The sequence below is a fragment of the Eurypyga helias genome, unplaced genomic scaffold (assembly GCF_000690775.1).
Source record: "Eurypyga helias isolate BGI_N326 unplaced genomic scaffold, ASM69077v1 scaffold15849, whole genome shotgun sequence".
Taxonomy (NCBI): Eukaryota; Metazoa; Chordata; class Aves; order Eurypygiformes; family Eurypygidae; genus Eurypyga; species Eurypyga helias.
Genome location: NW_010272840.1, coordinates 55,140 through 69,552, shown reverse-complemented (window position 1 = coordinate 69,552; position 14,413 = coordinate 55,140). Strand labels below are relative to the sequence as shown.

The following is a 14,413-nucleotide window of genomic DNA, read 5'->3' as shown; positions in this document are numbered from 1 at the left end:
TTAAATTTCAGCCCATTAAAAGCAGCTCAATATTTTAATTTTTTTAGAAAAAATTAAGCCTCTCAGATTTGTTAGTTTCATGCCAAGTTGTCAAGCAAATGACATCGAATGAGTGAAAAATATAGCGAGTTAGTTGTCACATATTCCATCTTCTGTAGTCCCGAAGAGAAGGTTTTGACCTTGCAGGTTTTGAGTCAGCAAGAAAAACTAGAGTCTCATGCCACACATTGTTCCGTTCTGCGTTTCACCACGAGATGGAAGCATTACAATTGCGTTTGCAAACCCAGCTGGAAATCAAGGAATTGTGAAACAAACCTCAAGCAAAGGGCGTCTGGGAAACCTCTGGTGCTGGTCAAAAGCCGGTGTGTCTTCCATGGGCAGTCCATTTGGAAAAAGTTTTGTCGGTACGTTCAGTGGGTTAGGTGGTATGAGCGAGTAATTGAAAAATCCCTTTGGTTCAGCTTTTTTATTGCTTTTTCTGCTTCTTGGCTGTCTGCATATATGTATTTTTTACCTTTTAGTGAAGTTGCTTAGTCATTTGTTATTAAAATACAAAGCTGTTGTAGCTCAGTTAGATTCAGCTCAAAAATTATTAGGTGCTGGTTGATCTTCTCCCTCTCTGGCAGTCACCACAAAAATAAGGTGTGTGTGGAAGAGCATCTTTCTATAGGTCTGTGGCCACACCAGGCTGGGGAGGAGCCAGAAACGAAACTCATCTCACCTGATGGACAACCCATCTCCTTCCACAGTCGGTGTGGGGAAGCTGGTACCGTTACCAGGACAGGCACCAATCCATGGCAACACCAGGCTTCAGCCGGGACGGATCACTTCTTCTCTCTACCCTGGGTACCTTTAGGTGCCTTAGGGGCCTATTGCACTTCAGGTGTCCTCCTTCGCTTTTACAGCGGCCAGAGATGACTCTCAGGCTGCATTAGAAGCCCCTGCCACGGAGAGGTTAGGGTGTGAATGGGGAGGGCGGAGGGAAGAAGAAAGAAGAGAACAATCCTCAACCCTCCCGAGCCAACGGCGCAGGTTATATGATTTGCACCAGGCAGAAAAACCTTGGCAAGACTGCGAGGTGACTTCAGATCTGAACCGTAGCCCAGAGGATCTGAATCATAGCCCAGAGGATTAACTCCAAGACTATTTCCAGCAGAAAGTTTGCTTTCCTCCACCTAAGGACAAAATTCCCATCGAAGGCTGCTGCTTCCTGGAGCTGTACATCATGCTGGCTCTGAATGCTGTCTGGATTTTGGGTTTGGCTTATTTTAGGCAGGGACCCATCGCAGAGTACCCCAGCAGGGTGGTTTCTGAGACCCAGGATAGCTTTTATTTACCACCGAGCACCCAGAAAATCCTTGCACCTGTAGCCAGGCAACTTCATCCTCTTTTCTTCTGCCAAAACAGGAGTACAGTCCCCCAGAAGGAGCTTATTTGGAGCTGCCTGTAAGCCATGTGCGTAAATGACATACCGCCTTTGGTAATTATGCTGGAGCCCTTTCATGGAGCATGCTCTGAGAATCGTTAAATGCCCCTGGGAATGGCTTTCCAGGGAGCTGGGCACTGCTGCTGGAGCCGGGAAGGCATTGTTATTAAAATGGTCAATAAAAGTGTGAACAAGGGATGGAGGGCATCGGTCCTTGTTAGGGGAGGGAGGAGAATGAACTGAAACAAAACAGAAAAAGAGGCTGGGAGGTGTCCAGAGTTATTTTGGCAGTCTGGGATGCTGGACCGAGGTGCCAAATCACAGCTGCGTAAGAGACTTATTCCCAGTTTACAGAAGCACCGAACAATTCAGGCAGCATTGTGCTACCTGAATTATTTTATTTTTTTTTAATCTTCCTGAAGGGTGGAGATTAGCACTGGAGTGAAAGGACAGGGAGCTCGTTAGTGCAAGCTCGTTACCTGCCTCCTTGGCCTGCAGCCAAGGTGGGGAACATGCAAGGTGAGAAGCGCTCATGCCCCGACGACGCTTTACCTGCTCCGTCCTCCCCACTCCAGGGCTGCTCCTTCCCATCCTATCTGCCAAATCACTCCTGGCGAGCTCAGGCCTCTTCCACCAACTCCAAAACAAATCAGTGTCTGTAAATATTTCCTGCCATCTATCTGGTCTATTTTTAGCAACAGTTCTTTTTGTTTTTCTTGGCAAAATTAAAACAAATGGAAGCGGAGTCCTTGGGGACTGCAAATGGCTTGTTTATGAAGCAGGAGTGTCATTAACAGACTTGTTAGCGATCTTCGTAAATGCATTAAAGTACTTTTCTTCCTTAATCACAGAAGGATGACTCCTGCTCGGCACAGGGCGACTCCAGCACGCACCCCAAGCTCTGCCGCTCCTTCACCGGTAAGCTGGGGAGCCGGTGGGTGCCGGCGGGGATTTCCTACCTTCCCTGCTCATCCTGCCCCGTTCCCATGGGATGGCCCAGCAGGCGACAGGGGGGATGTGCTGAGGTCTGTGGCATGTCCGTTGCAGGGCTGGGATTTGGGAGACAGCCAAGGCAAAGCCAGGGTGGCAGGGGCATCGCTCCAGCCCGGGGGACAAAGTGGGGCTCCTTAGATGAGCATCATGAGTGATGAAGCAGAGCCGAGAGCCATCCCAGCCCCAGTGCCCACCTCAGCCCAACCAGCGACAAGACTCAGCGTGCACTGGGGTGCACTGCTGGCAGCGGGGGTGCTCCAGGCAGCTCCTCTGGGACAGGCAGTGGTGCTGGGAACCAGAGCGTGAGAAGTGTGTCCCAGTCCAGGTGTCAGAGCTCCCTATTATCTGTGTGCTGCAAGGGGGTGTGTGAATGTACAGTCTTCTTGTCTCCCGTGTCCAGCTCGGCAAGCGTTGGAAACTGGTACTCTTCTTCATATTCCACCAAGCACTGAGATGCTTGGCAGTAATTGCAGATCCTTCTGCCTGTGGTGACACTAATGCATAAACTAAAACCTTATAAAAATGAGTGATATTTCAAGACATGAAGTTTGTGCCCAAATGCTTTCCAAAGATTAAGATCTCCTTTTTTTCTTGCTAAGTATAATTAAAATGCATTTTGAGTCCCCCATTAGCAGCGCTGTCTGGGTATCTGTTAGAGAAAGACCAGTGGCTCAAGACTTCATGTTTTTGTAAGCCCAAGCACAGTTTTTAGATGACTGAGAGCTTAGATTTTACACCTTAAAAAAATAGTTTATTGTCAGTGAAACCTCACACAAAGTATAGCTGGTCAAAACTGTAGACAGAGTCATTTTAGCCTCTGAATCACAATGAGATGTTCAGTGGGACACCGAGCACCGCATTTTTACAATACTTGGCACAGCACCTTTTAGCGCAATCACGTCTGTAAAAGTGATGCTTGGAAAGATTCAGGTGTTCTTGAAAATAGCAAAAAACCAATGTTGCCTCCTAATATGATCTGAGGTAGGTTAAGAGGATGGGTCTAACACGAACATACAGATTATTTCTTTATTACACATGTACTGGAAAAATATTTAAGAAACAAGAATGTTTTAGTCTTTTTTTGTGTCCTATTTCTCCTGTGTTTTTTTCCTTTGTGATTTTCTTTAAACAATTAACTAAAAACTTGCTAAATAAAGAGCCATAGAATAGGTGCCACAAAGGTATCTTACTACAGGTTTGCAAGAGTAGATGGAAGGGACACAGATCTGTGGCACTGTGTGTTTATAATGTGGACATCTGCTGGGGATGTAGCTATTTTAATCCATGGTTTATTATAAATGTTTCAACTATGTTCTTCCTGAAATAAAAATGAGTGTAAGTGGAGCAAAGTGATAAAAAGACATGTTTCTGTGTGTTTTGGTTTTTTTTTTTTTTGCCCCAGGGAAAATGTGAGCTCAAGGGCCCCTGACATACCCTGGTGACAGGGCTGATGGAGACTGTAACCTTTCCATCGTGATCACATGTACATCCCTCCAGAAAAACCATTTAATGTGGTAACATGAAATTATAGGTGCTCCAGCAGGACACCTGCATCTCGAAAAGCTATTTTAAGGTAGTCACTGATAAGGATTTTTCTTCTGCAATTTGCTGGTGGGGACTGACAAAAGAATGATGATATTGATCCAGATACGTAACATATTTCAAAGTACAAAATAGGTTTTAAATTGTCTTTTTTTTTTTTCTTTTCCTTCTATTGAAACACTGATCTTTGTCTTCTGTTTTCTAATTGAAAAGTGATCCTTGCAGTGGAGTAGCTCATCCCCAATGAGCAAATGACCACCTCAGTAGCTCTCGTATTTCTTTATTCCTTTTGACCCACCAAGGAGGATATTTCCCGTACAAGTCGGTGTTTTTCTCTTCCTGCAGTGGGGAATGCAGAAACGGTTCGGGAAGTGAAACAGAACCGGTCCAAGTCGGTGTGTGTCATCCCACCACTGCAGCCCAGCGGTACGGCCTGGGGTGAGAAGAAAGAGATGGAGAAAGAGCTGACTTTGGGGATGTGAAAGCACCAGTGATGCTGCTGGCTTCCCGGGAGGGATCCAGCTGTATCGTGGATGGCTGCTATACGTGTAGATAATGTAAATAAGATGTTTCTTGTAAAGGACAGCATGCACAGGGCAAAATATCCGGAGTGGTTTGCCTCAAAACATGTGTTTTTACTGCACAATACTGGGTTTTTAATGGGAACCGAGGGAAAGGATGCACAGATGAGCACTAGCAATGCAAAGTAATTTGAGGAGGATTTCTAAGAAGTGTCTCAGAAAAATTAGTCTGTTCAGTCTGGGAAAAATGCTGTCTACAACCGCAAGAAAGGATGTTTTAATAAGGTGAGATATCAGATCTTCTCATTAGTCAGCAAGGATAGACTAAACAGCAGGGAGCATTCAGATTATATGTTAGGAAAAACTTTGTAACCTCAAGGAGAGATTTATGAGATGATGGAGCATGCCACCAGGTAAGACAGCAGAAGCAGCGAAAGATCTCTTCTGCTCCTCAGGAACTGATGGGTCCTGGCTATGAACCTTCATCACGTGAAATCCACAGTTAGACCATACAGTTAAATAAGGAGCTGTGTCTTATCAGGGGGACTGTCCCACACCTAGACACAGTTACTTTAATTAAAATTTATTACAGCTATGTTAAAAAGTGGAAAATGTATTCTTACGGATTTTTAAAAATTATTTAAAGAATTATTCACCTCAAAAAATAAAATGGGGAAGCTCCGAATCCAGTGGCGATACCAGGAGATGAGCATGCCAGTCCTTAAATAGATGGGCAAGCCTTGTGCTGCGGTTGATTGTTTGCAGCAAGCCTGGAAGACCCTCAAAGACCATCTCTGCTGCCGTAGCTGAGAGGTGCAGGTCAGAGGAGGATTGAATGCATCTCCTTAGAAGATGCAGCAGAGAGAGGGACCCGAAACCTCGCTGCAGTGTCTGCAAGAAATGCTGTGATCCCCTTAGCAGAGCAGATGCAGGTAAACTCCAGGGATTGTACCTGAGGAAGACAGATAGCTCCACATCTGGGTAATTTTCTTTGAAACTCCAAGTCTATTCAAGCTTTTGAATTCTTGTCCTTTGCTGAACCTGATAGGGTGAGTTTTAGAATTGCAAACACTGACATTTTTCTTTCTCTTCCCCTTCCTCTGCATTGGAGGATTCAAGAGCATTTAATATGAGCAAGTGACTCTTTCAGAAATAAAAAGTAAAGAAAACGTAGGGATTTGCATACTCCCCTCCATGGTATTTTTGGACTTCAAGAGCTGATCTCCTGTGTGCAGAAATACTCCATTAGGTTACCTCTGCCTGGTACACTGGGGCTTTCATTTTAAAGCATTGTGTGTATGTGCTTTGCATTGAGGTGGAGGCCTCATTTTCATTTGAACAAACTCCTTTACAGTGTCCTGACATAAGGCAATGTAGTTAATTTTGACTGAAGGCCACTCTTCACCACCCCATCAATGAAAATTCACCTCACTGCAAATGAAAATTGGACTTTATAGCCTTATATGTGTATTTGGTGTGTATATATACATTTATGTACGTATTTATTGATTTTAGTGGAAGACTAAAGTGGAAGACTTTAGTTACTTTATTAAAATTTTTGTTTGTTTCTTAGTTTAATCCTTCTTCCATGGGAGTTGTGTGGATTTGTCTGCACCTTAGGAAACTGCCCATCTTTGAATATGGTGTAATATACAATGTACGTGAGTATGTTGTAATGTACGAGGTTTCTATTTCAATTAAATATGCTGTGTTATGAGACCATCTGAGCGTTCTTCCCTCTTTGTCCCTGCAACACGCCCTCGATGACCTCAGCGGTAGCTGGTGACACGTGGGGGTGTCTCACCGCGTGTCATCAGTCTGGCACAGCAAACCCAGCAGATCTGCTTCGAACAGCGGTGCATTCAGCTCCGCCCCGTGCAACCCTTGGTCACGGAACACAGGATCGCGAGCGGGACGGGTCATGGTAACGAGTGAGAAACACGGCCTGGCTACTGCCGTCAGCAATTGCATACATGTGAGAGGAAAAAAAGTGCGGAGTCTGGAGGTCCTTGGCTGTCTGCGGTTGGAATGTCCATGGTTAACCTCCAGTTTAACATCCATAATGTTCAAAATTTAGTTCTGCACACTACAGAGCTATAGCAAAATTTACTGAGATGGGTCCATTTTATTCAGTACCTAGAGAGCACAAAGCAAGATAAATCAAGTTCCTTGCCTGAGTTTTTAATCATTTTTTTTAAAATCAAGGATAGAAACTTTGTGAATCCCTTGGCCAGTTGCTTGGGATCTTTTTTTGGGGAGAGATTTTTTTTGGTGTTTGGTTGGTGTTTTTTTGTTTGGTTGGTTTTGTTTTAAATTTTGGCTGCTGAATTTTCTTGCTTTTAACCAAAATATCTCATGTCTGTCCCAACTTTGTCTTGCACAGCATCCATCATGCTTCTGGGCATCGGCTGCTTAAATAAGGATCTTTTTCTGTTTGAGTTTTTTGTCACGTAAAATGAGTTCTCTGCAGTATTGCTGTGGGCTTATGTTAAAGACCTTATCAAATGGTGGCTGTTTTGGCACGTGTAGCTTTCTTTGTAATACTGTAGTAGGCAACAGAAATGGTTGGAAAAATCAGGACACTTCCAGAAAATGGAACTGAAATTTTCTCTGATGACAAAATCTAAAAAAAAAACCCAAACCATTTTGCTTGGATTTTTTTTAAATTGTAGATTTTCGTCTCACTTTAGCACAACAAGAGACATTTTGTGCCAGGATCTCCCAGCTTCTAATAATTCCAAATGTTGCTCAGCTCCAGGTGTGTGGCTGGTGGCTGCAGGGGCTGCTCCATCCAGCCCCGTGTCCCTGTGCACATGCACTGGCCGGATCCTGTGCAGATCCCAGCCCATTAATCCCTCTCAACCCTGCTTTGCAGTGTTGGGACCATAAATACCTCTCTGCTGTATTAACAATTTGCTTGATCTGCAGAGAAGACAATATTCTGTGCAGTACATACTTTCCCAGTGAGTCACTCTGCCCCAAATTTAACCTTCTAGAGACTATGGATTTTTTCTTAAAGTTTCTTTACAAAATATAATAGCACAGCTAAAGCTTTCATGAAGTATTTTCCAGTTGCTTGGTGGCCAAGCCCTCTGACTAGTATGTATTTCAGCCCAGAATACCTTTGATAATCTTTGCCAGTATCCAGTGTTGGTGGTCTTAAAATTCTACAACCGAGTGGAAAACTGTTAAATGCTCAGGCTTCAGAGCATGCCTAATTAATTCTTTCCAGAGTTTTAGTCCTTTAAAAAGTGTTAAAAACATGGATTCAGTGTATCATTGAATATTGCATGGTTCTGTGGAAATAAATTGCATCAGTTTGATTCCTTTAGTAGTTCAGAGAGTTATGGCTCTGTGCTTACTCTGGAAGTTTACAGGAGTCTTTTGAAAGTTAAGGTTAAAACAGGCAAAAGTTGCTAATGATTGGAGTAGCTCAATGGCGAAGCGAGAGACCAAAAAACTGCATCAGAAAAGTCTGGGCACATAGATCAAGCATCCTCATTTAAAAATCATCCTATAAATCTCCCTGGCACTCGCAATTCCAAAAAGCATTTGCGTTTGGCACGTGGGCTTTTCTTATTTTTACTTTTGACCAGAAAATCACACTTGTGTTTATTTTATTTCACGACTGCCTAAGGAGTTTATGATGGTTTAATCCTGGAAGGTACTGGCAACACGTACGAAGCAGGTGAGGCAAGTTTGAGCTTTTTTCTCTCCTGACAGCAAGTGCTGGGGGGGTATTCAATCCCATAAGAAACATTAAGCATCTTTCAACATCCAGGCTTATGTGCTTCTTCCAAGAGACATACAGACGGGAGAGATGAAAAAGGAGCGTGTGATGGAGATGAACCGGTGATTATAGTTTTAGTGCAGCATTAAAGGGGCAAATGTCAATATGGATATCCATTCCTCTCCCTTCCCGTGCAGGTCATACTGGGGGGTTGCTCTTTGCAACAACATCCAGGGATTTTGGTGGAATTTCCAAGACAAAGTTGGTAGCACTCGAGTAGCTCTCATCATGGGCCAGATGGCTTTGCTCTCCTTCTTGGTTTCTTCTTGTTCTGAGCTCGGTGGAGATGACAGTAAAGGCAGACACCCATGGGAGATACTCACCCCCTCTACCCAAGGAAATACTATATGTGGAACATCTTCCAGAGCAAGATGGATCATAAGGGTAAGCTCCAATGCAGAAAGTTATGCGGATCTCCAAAGGGACCTGTAAGTCTCTGAAGGCAGCCCTGAAATCACATCTGTTTATAAATTTCAAGAAATCCTCTGCAATTCAGCATGAGTGTGAAAATATGTTGATCTACCTACATAACATATAATTTTTCTGCAAGCATGAATCAAAGCACAAAGACATAATGGTAACTCAGTCTGTGCTGATGGAGCCTTTGATCAATCAAAAGGTAAAACACTGATTCTGTGGAAAATCTGAGCTGACTACCTCCAGCTCCTTGCTGGAGTGTGTATGTTTTGGAGATTCACAATTTCAGTTTAAAAACTTAAGGGGAAAAAAAAAATCATCAGTCTCAATTAGGAAATAAAAGTCACTAAAATGCCCAGGATATAACTTCCTTTTCCTTAAAGCTAGGTCCTAGTGCTGTCGGTGTTGGCACCTTTGTTCAACCTCTCAGGATAAGAGGACCCTGACGGCAGCTCTCCGCTGGCTCCAGAAGAGGTGAGAAAAGGGAGGGTCGTTTTCCCCAGTACTTACGGGGTATTGGTGTCTGACTTTCCCACGGATCATGGTGATGATCAGTTAACACACCTCCCTCCGGTGTAGCACTCCGGAGACCCCAACAGAAGCTACACCAACGTTGTCCCAGGTTTCTGTAGGCTTAGAGATTTTTCTATAGGCTTATAGAATGTGTGGCAAAACATTAATTATTCTTTTTTTTTTTTCCTTTGGAGGAAGGGGTTTTGGGGGTGGAGGGTGTTTGTTTATTTTAGGAAGGGGGTCCTAAGCCTGTCGCTATAGATTCAGGGGTGTTATCTTAACTCAGGCAACAGCTAGTGATGGGCTATAGACTAATTTGGGATGATAGCTGCACTCCCCTCCCCAGCTCCCACCCGGACACCTGCCTGCAGGCTGGGGAGGCAGGCAGAGAAACCCCTGGCCTGCCCAGCACCCGTGTGTAAGGCAGCCTGTTTGACAGGCCAAGACTTGCTGTGTAGGAGGAAACCAGTGCGGTCCTAATGGCCATTCAGGCCAACCGAGAGCTGCGTCACCTTCGGGATGTGCCTCCCGGACCTTGTGCTGAGGGCTGGGATGGATGGGCAGAGCATCCGTCTGGGGCCAGTGGGGAGAATGTCGGTACCCGGGCTTGCTATTCCTGGCTGGGAAGTTGTTTCTTTCTGTCTCCACGTTGATCATCATCTCTGTTGGAAGAGTAAAATCAGGGCTCCTTGTGCCCTTGGTGAGGCAGTGAGACAGAGGGAAATCCCATTATGTTAGGGAAGTGGAAATTCTATATCAATTTCAAGATTTATTGCACAGTATTTTTGTTTAATAAGAGCACTTCTATTCCTGTTTTCTCCCTCCTGTCCTACAACATGTTGCAAACACACAAAGGGTTGTGGAGCTCAGGCTGGGTAGATACTGGGCCACCCTTAGGGACCCCTTGCACTTTCCTTATGGCCTCCCAGTAACAGGGGCTGGGTGCTGGATGTTAACAACCTGTCTCCAGTTCTGCAGGCTGACCCCCAGACTGCACATTCTCCATAGGGACAACATTTCCACACAGGATAGAAATGTGTAGATGCTGCAAAATCAGCATCGTAAAGCAGCCCAGGAAATGATAAAATGAAAAAAATATGGATGAGTTGATAATAATTATTATTTTTTAAAATTTTACATCAATTTACATGATTAATAATTGCTGTCATTGTTTGATAGATAGCAAAAGGTGTTTTGCCATCCAGAATGGAACTTTTTCTTCGAAAACATTGAAATGAAACATTAATAATTAAGAAACGCCTTTCTTAAAACTTTTCCAGAGGTGCTGACTCACCCCAGCCCTCCTGCAAAAATTGTTTTTTAAACCCCACATTTTCTGGTTAGTTCAACAGAAAATTCCCAACTCTTCCTAACTGCAGAGTAAGAGAAGGGAGCTGAAATGATTTATTGATGGCTTTCTTGCCATTTCTTTTATTTTTTTCCCTTTATTTTCTTCTAGTATATGTGTCCTGTCTGTTAACAAGGCTGTCTGTTACATTGTATAAAATCTATATGAACAGAATGCTCACACAAAAGGAACCCGAAAAACTAATTTACTCTTCGAAACCAGAATGGGTTTGATTCTTATAATTAAAAGAACTATTTTTTCTGAAGAGTGATGGAACTATTTTTTTCTATTAGCCTTTTGAAAAAACATTCCTATTATAAAAAAAATTAATTTTATCTATTTTTTTCCCCTGTAGACATAGAGAGGTGAGGGAGTGCAGAGGTTAGGTGAAGCCTGACCTCGGGAGGGCTGAAGGAGCTTGCTCTTCTGGTAGCCCTCACAACCTGCTGGTACCAGGAGCCAGCACCTTCTGGGCTGGCTGGACGCAATGAGGTTGCTGTCTAATTAAAAAAGAAGTAATCAAGCTGAATGGGAGGAAACGTAGGGGGTGCAGCCCCATGGTGTGCATTATCCATGCCCAGCAAGCCTGAGTGCTCCCACCCCATACTGCTGGAGCAGCTGCCCCCCACCTCAGTCCCCCCTGCCTGCAGCTGCCAGTTCCCCAGGCACGGGCTCGTTGTCCATCACGTCCAAGAATTTTTCAGATCATAATGGTGATGAGCACGTGCGTGAGGGTGTGCCAAGGCGAAGGGAAAGCTCTCTGCGTGGAGAGACGTTTCGACCTTGCAAACTCCGTTCCTATTCCACAGCATGAGAATTTGGAAAATGTGCGGCTGGGCACATAACAGCCCGTGAGGAGCCAAGGCTGGGCAACAGCAGAGCTCTGCCTCAGCCACGCAGGGGTTTTTCTGCCAATGGGACTGAGAATTGCTGAGGACGCCTTCCAAATGGCAAACGGCGCTAACTTGCGAATGCGCATTAGCATACATACAGCAATGCCAAATACAGCTGACTAAAAAGCACACGCATAAATGGGGAAGTGTGCATTAATCCCCCTTTTTTTTTAAACATACACAAGTGCCCACTTTGCATTTTAATTTTATGCAATTGCAGTGCAATCTGCAAAAAAAAAAGAAGTCCTCAGTTCTGGTGTGCAAACCCTTGTCTTCACCAAGCTCCTTCAAACATTGCCAAAGCACGACCCCCAAGTTGTGCTCAGCTCTGAGACACAGACCACACCGATCCTCCTGGTCACTTCAGCCAGGTTTAACCAGAATTACACGTTAGTTAAATGGCAAGTGATTGAACTTACGCTTATTGAAGATTATTTAGGTGATTGATATATTGTACTCTGTATTTAATTAACCACTTTATGTTCAATACAAAGAGGTCATCTTATTGCATTCATCGTTGCCTGAGAAGTGACCAGATGACTGCGATAAGGGTGTGTTCCTGCTGTTCAAAACTATGGAAAAAGAGTGGGTGTGCTGGGCTGCCCAGGGTTGTGCTGGGAGAGTGTTATTACATGTAGGAATGGGACAAGGGAAGGTGTAGAGAGGGTCAAGTACAAGCATCTATGTGCAAACCTGTTGCAGTAGCAGGGATTGCTTCCAGCGGAGACAGCAGCGGAATGTGGGAAGGCAAGTAAGCAGCCAAGGAGGGACATTGGGTGTGTTTCCATGCAGAATTGCAGGGCTGCAGAGGGCTCGTTTCCCAAGCAGCACTACCAAGAGAGCATGGGAGCAGAGCTGCTCGCTGCTCCCCCATGGGCATACCAGGGGTTTTCGGTGGGAGGCTGCATTATGGAAGAATGATTTCTTTTCTCCCTTAGCTGACTGCATAGTGTGTTTGGAAGAAAAAGGATGGTTAAGCAGGCTGGAGACATGATGCATATTTTCACTTCCCTGAAAATGGCCTTTGGACCACAGCTCTCCCTCAGGGGTACATCCACTGCTCCCTCTTTGAAGGCCAGGCAAGGATGTGTCTGCCTGCCAAGAGCAGTGTTCAGCCCTGCCGTGGGCACTCTTGTTCTACTAACGTCAGGAGGCATCCGTCCATTTAGCGACCAACCCAGCTGTAACCCTAGCCTTTGAGACAACCCCTTGGCCCCCTCCCGCAGCTCCCCTCACCTTGCTCGCCCACCATCTGCCCCACCATGCCCAATGCAACACCTTTCCTCCTTGCACTTTCGCCCCTCGCAGTCTCGCTCTAGCTCTGACTAATGGGGCTGCAGGCACTTTGGCTGAGTTTCAGCCTCGCATGACGATAAGTCTGCAACCTGTCTCACCTTTCCTTTCTCCTCGTGTCACTGTGGGGACTCCTCTGGGCTGGGTCCTCTTTCCTGGATCCCGTGGGGCGCCTTGGTACTCACAGTCAGGTTAAACAAACAGCAGCTCTGCCACTGTGACAGTGAGGAAGAGAGGTCTAATGTATTATTTAAAAGCTATCCTTGCAATATTTAAGAAAGAACAATGCAGAGATAGAATAAATTATTATAATTTAAAGTCTATTTTGCTCATAGAAGAAGAGCGAGCATATTAATCAGTCCATATGCCTCAACAGTTGGCTAGAAGTGTAGTCAAAATTTTACCCAACCCTCTCCAGTTTCCCTAACCAGTGTGCAGCATCTCTGAGATACCCATATGTTCACAGATAAACGTAACCATTAAACTGATTTGGAAATTAATTTGACAACACACAATCCCATAGGATAAGGAAGTCAACATCTTCGTCTAGCCGCCTTTTTAGAACAGGCATGACTTAGGCTAAAGTTAGAAAATTGGAACTTGAATTGTCACTGCAATTTGAACTTCCTCCCCCAGCCTCCTGGCATGTCACAAGAATATAGTTACTGCCCTACAGAAATTGTAATTTTCCTAGTCTGGCATCCTGTTCCTGGCAGTGATCTACAGCAGATGCTCCAGCAGAAGACAAAAAACATTAGGAATCAAATGGCAATGAAATTCCATGCAGGAATGTCCTCGTTCCCATGAGACACTTCTTCCACCGCAGGCTTGGGCGGTGGGAGGGTTATGTATGCTATATAGTCTGCTCTTATGTGGCAGGAGGGAGAAAATCTTTCTCCAACTGCATAGCAAGACACTCTAGGTACATTGGTGTATAGACCTGTTTTTAATGCTCCTTGTCTCGCTAGGACCTGCCTGATTTAAACGAGTTTGCATGGGCTGATTTCATCGCTTCTGAGAGCGTCACTATGCTTAAGGTATTGCCAGTGTTCCCATGTCGTTACTTGGATCTCTGGCGTTACTCTGTGGGCAAACTGCATTGGCCTTTTGTGCAAGGAAGTGGGAGCCGAAGGAGATTCATATTCCAGAAATGCCACTTCTATACTGGCCTTGTGAGGACACGGCTAAAGGTATCTCCCAGCAACGGCTGTGGAAACAGCAGACTCCGTGACGTGGTAAAGATCTTCGAGTTCAGATCTGCTGGAGCTCTGCACAGCCTCTCCGCTACTCTCAGCCACAAACGGGGTTTGAAAAGCTCTCCAGTGTCCTGGGCAGTTCTGCGTCGTAACCGGTCGTGACCTACAGACGCTGCCGAGCCTAAGGGCTCTCTGCACTGCTCTTCTGAAATGAACAGCCATGTGTTTATTTGGAAATCTTCCTGCTCTGTCTCAATAGCGATTTGTCATGTTCCTTAATGCCACAGCTGTTTGCTTACGCCAGGTCATCTGCTTTTATTAGTCCTGTTCCCACCACCCACTGAAACTCACACCAGCCAGGAGCAGATTATTATCTATGTCCAAAAATAGCCCTTCTCTTGTCCCTCTCTTCCAGTGACCCTGGAAACTTCAGCGTTTTACTTCTTTTCTGATTCAAATTGTGCTGCCTACCTGCAGCCCC

The 14,413-nt window shown here is 44.9% G+C and overlaps 1 protein-coding gene across 1 annotated transcript in view; it reads left to right on the top strand.

The window, feature by feature from the left end:
- Positions 1-4,443, top strand: part of LOC104515336 (sodium/hydrogen exchanger 2-like) — a gene marked incomplete at its 5' end in the record, with an annotated part of 25,232 nt that extends 20,789 nt beyond the window's left edge. Inside the window, 2 exon segments of the mRNA XM_010159269.1 lie at positions 2,278-2,344; positions 4,307-4,443. Of these exon segments, the coding sequence (XP_010157571.1) occupies positions 2,278-2,344; positions 4,307-4,443 (204 nt within the window).
- Between the last annotated feature and the right edge of the window lie 9,970 nt (positions 4,444-14,413).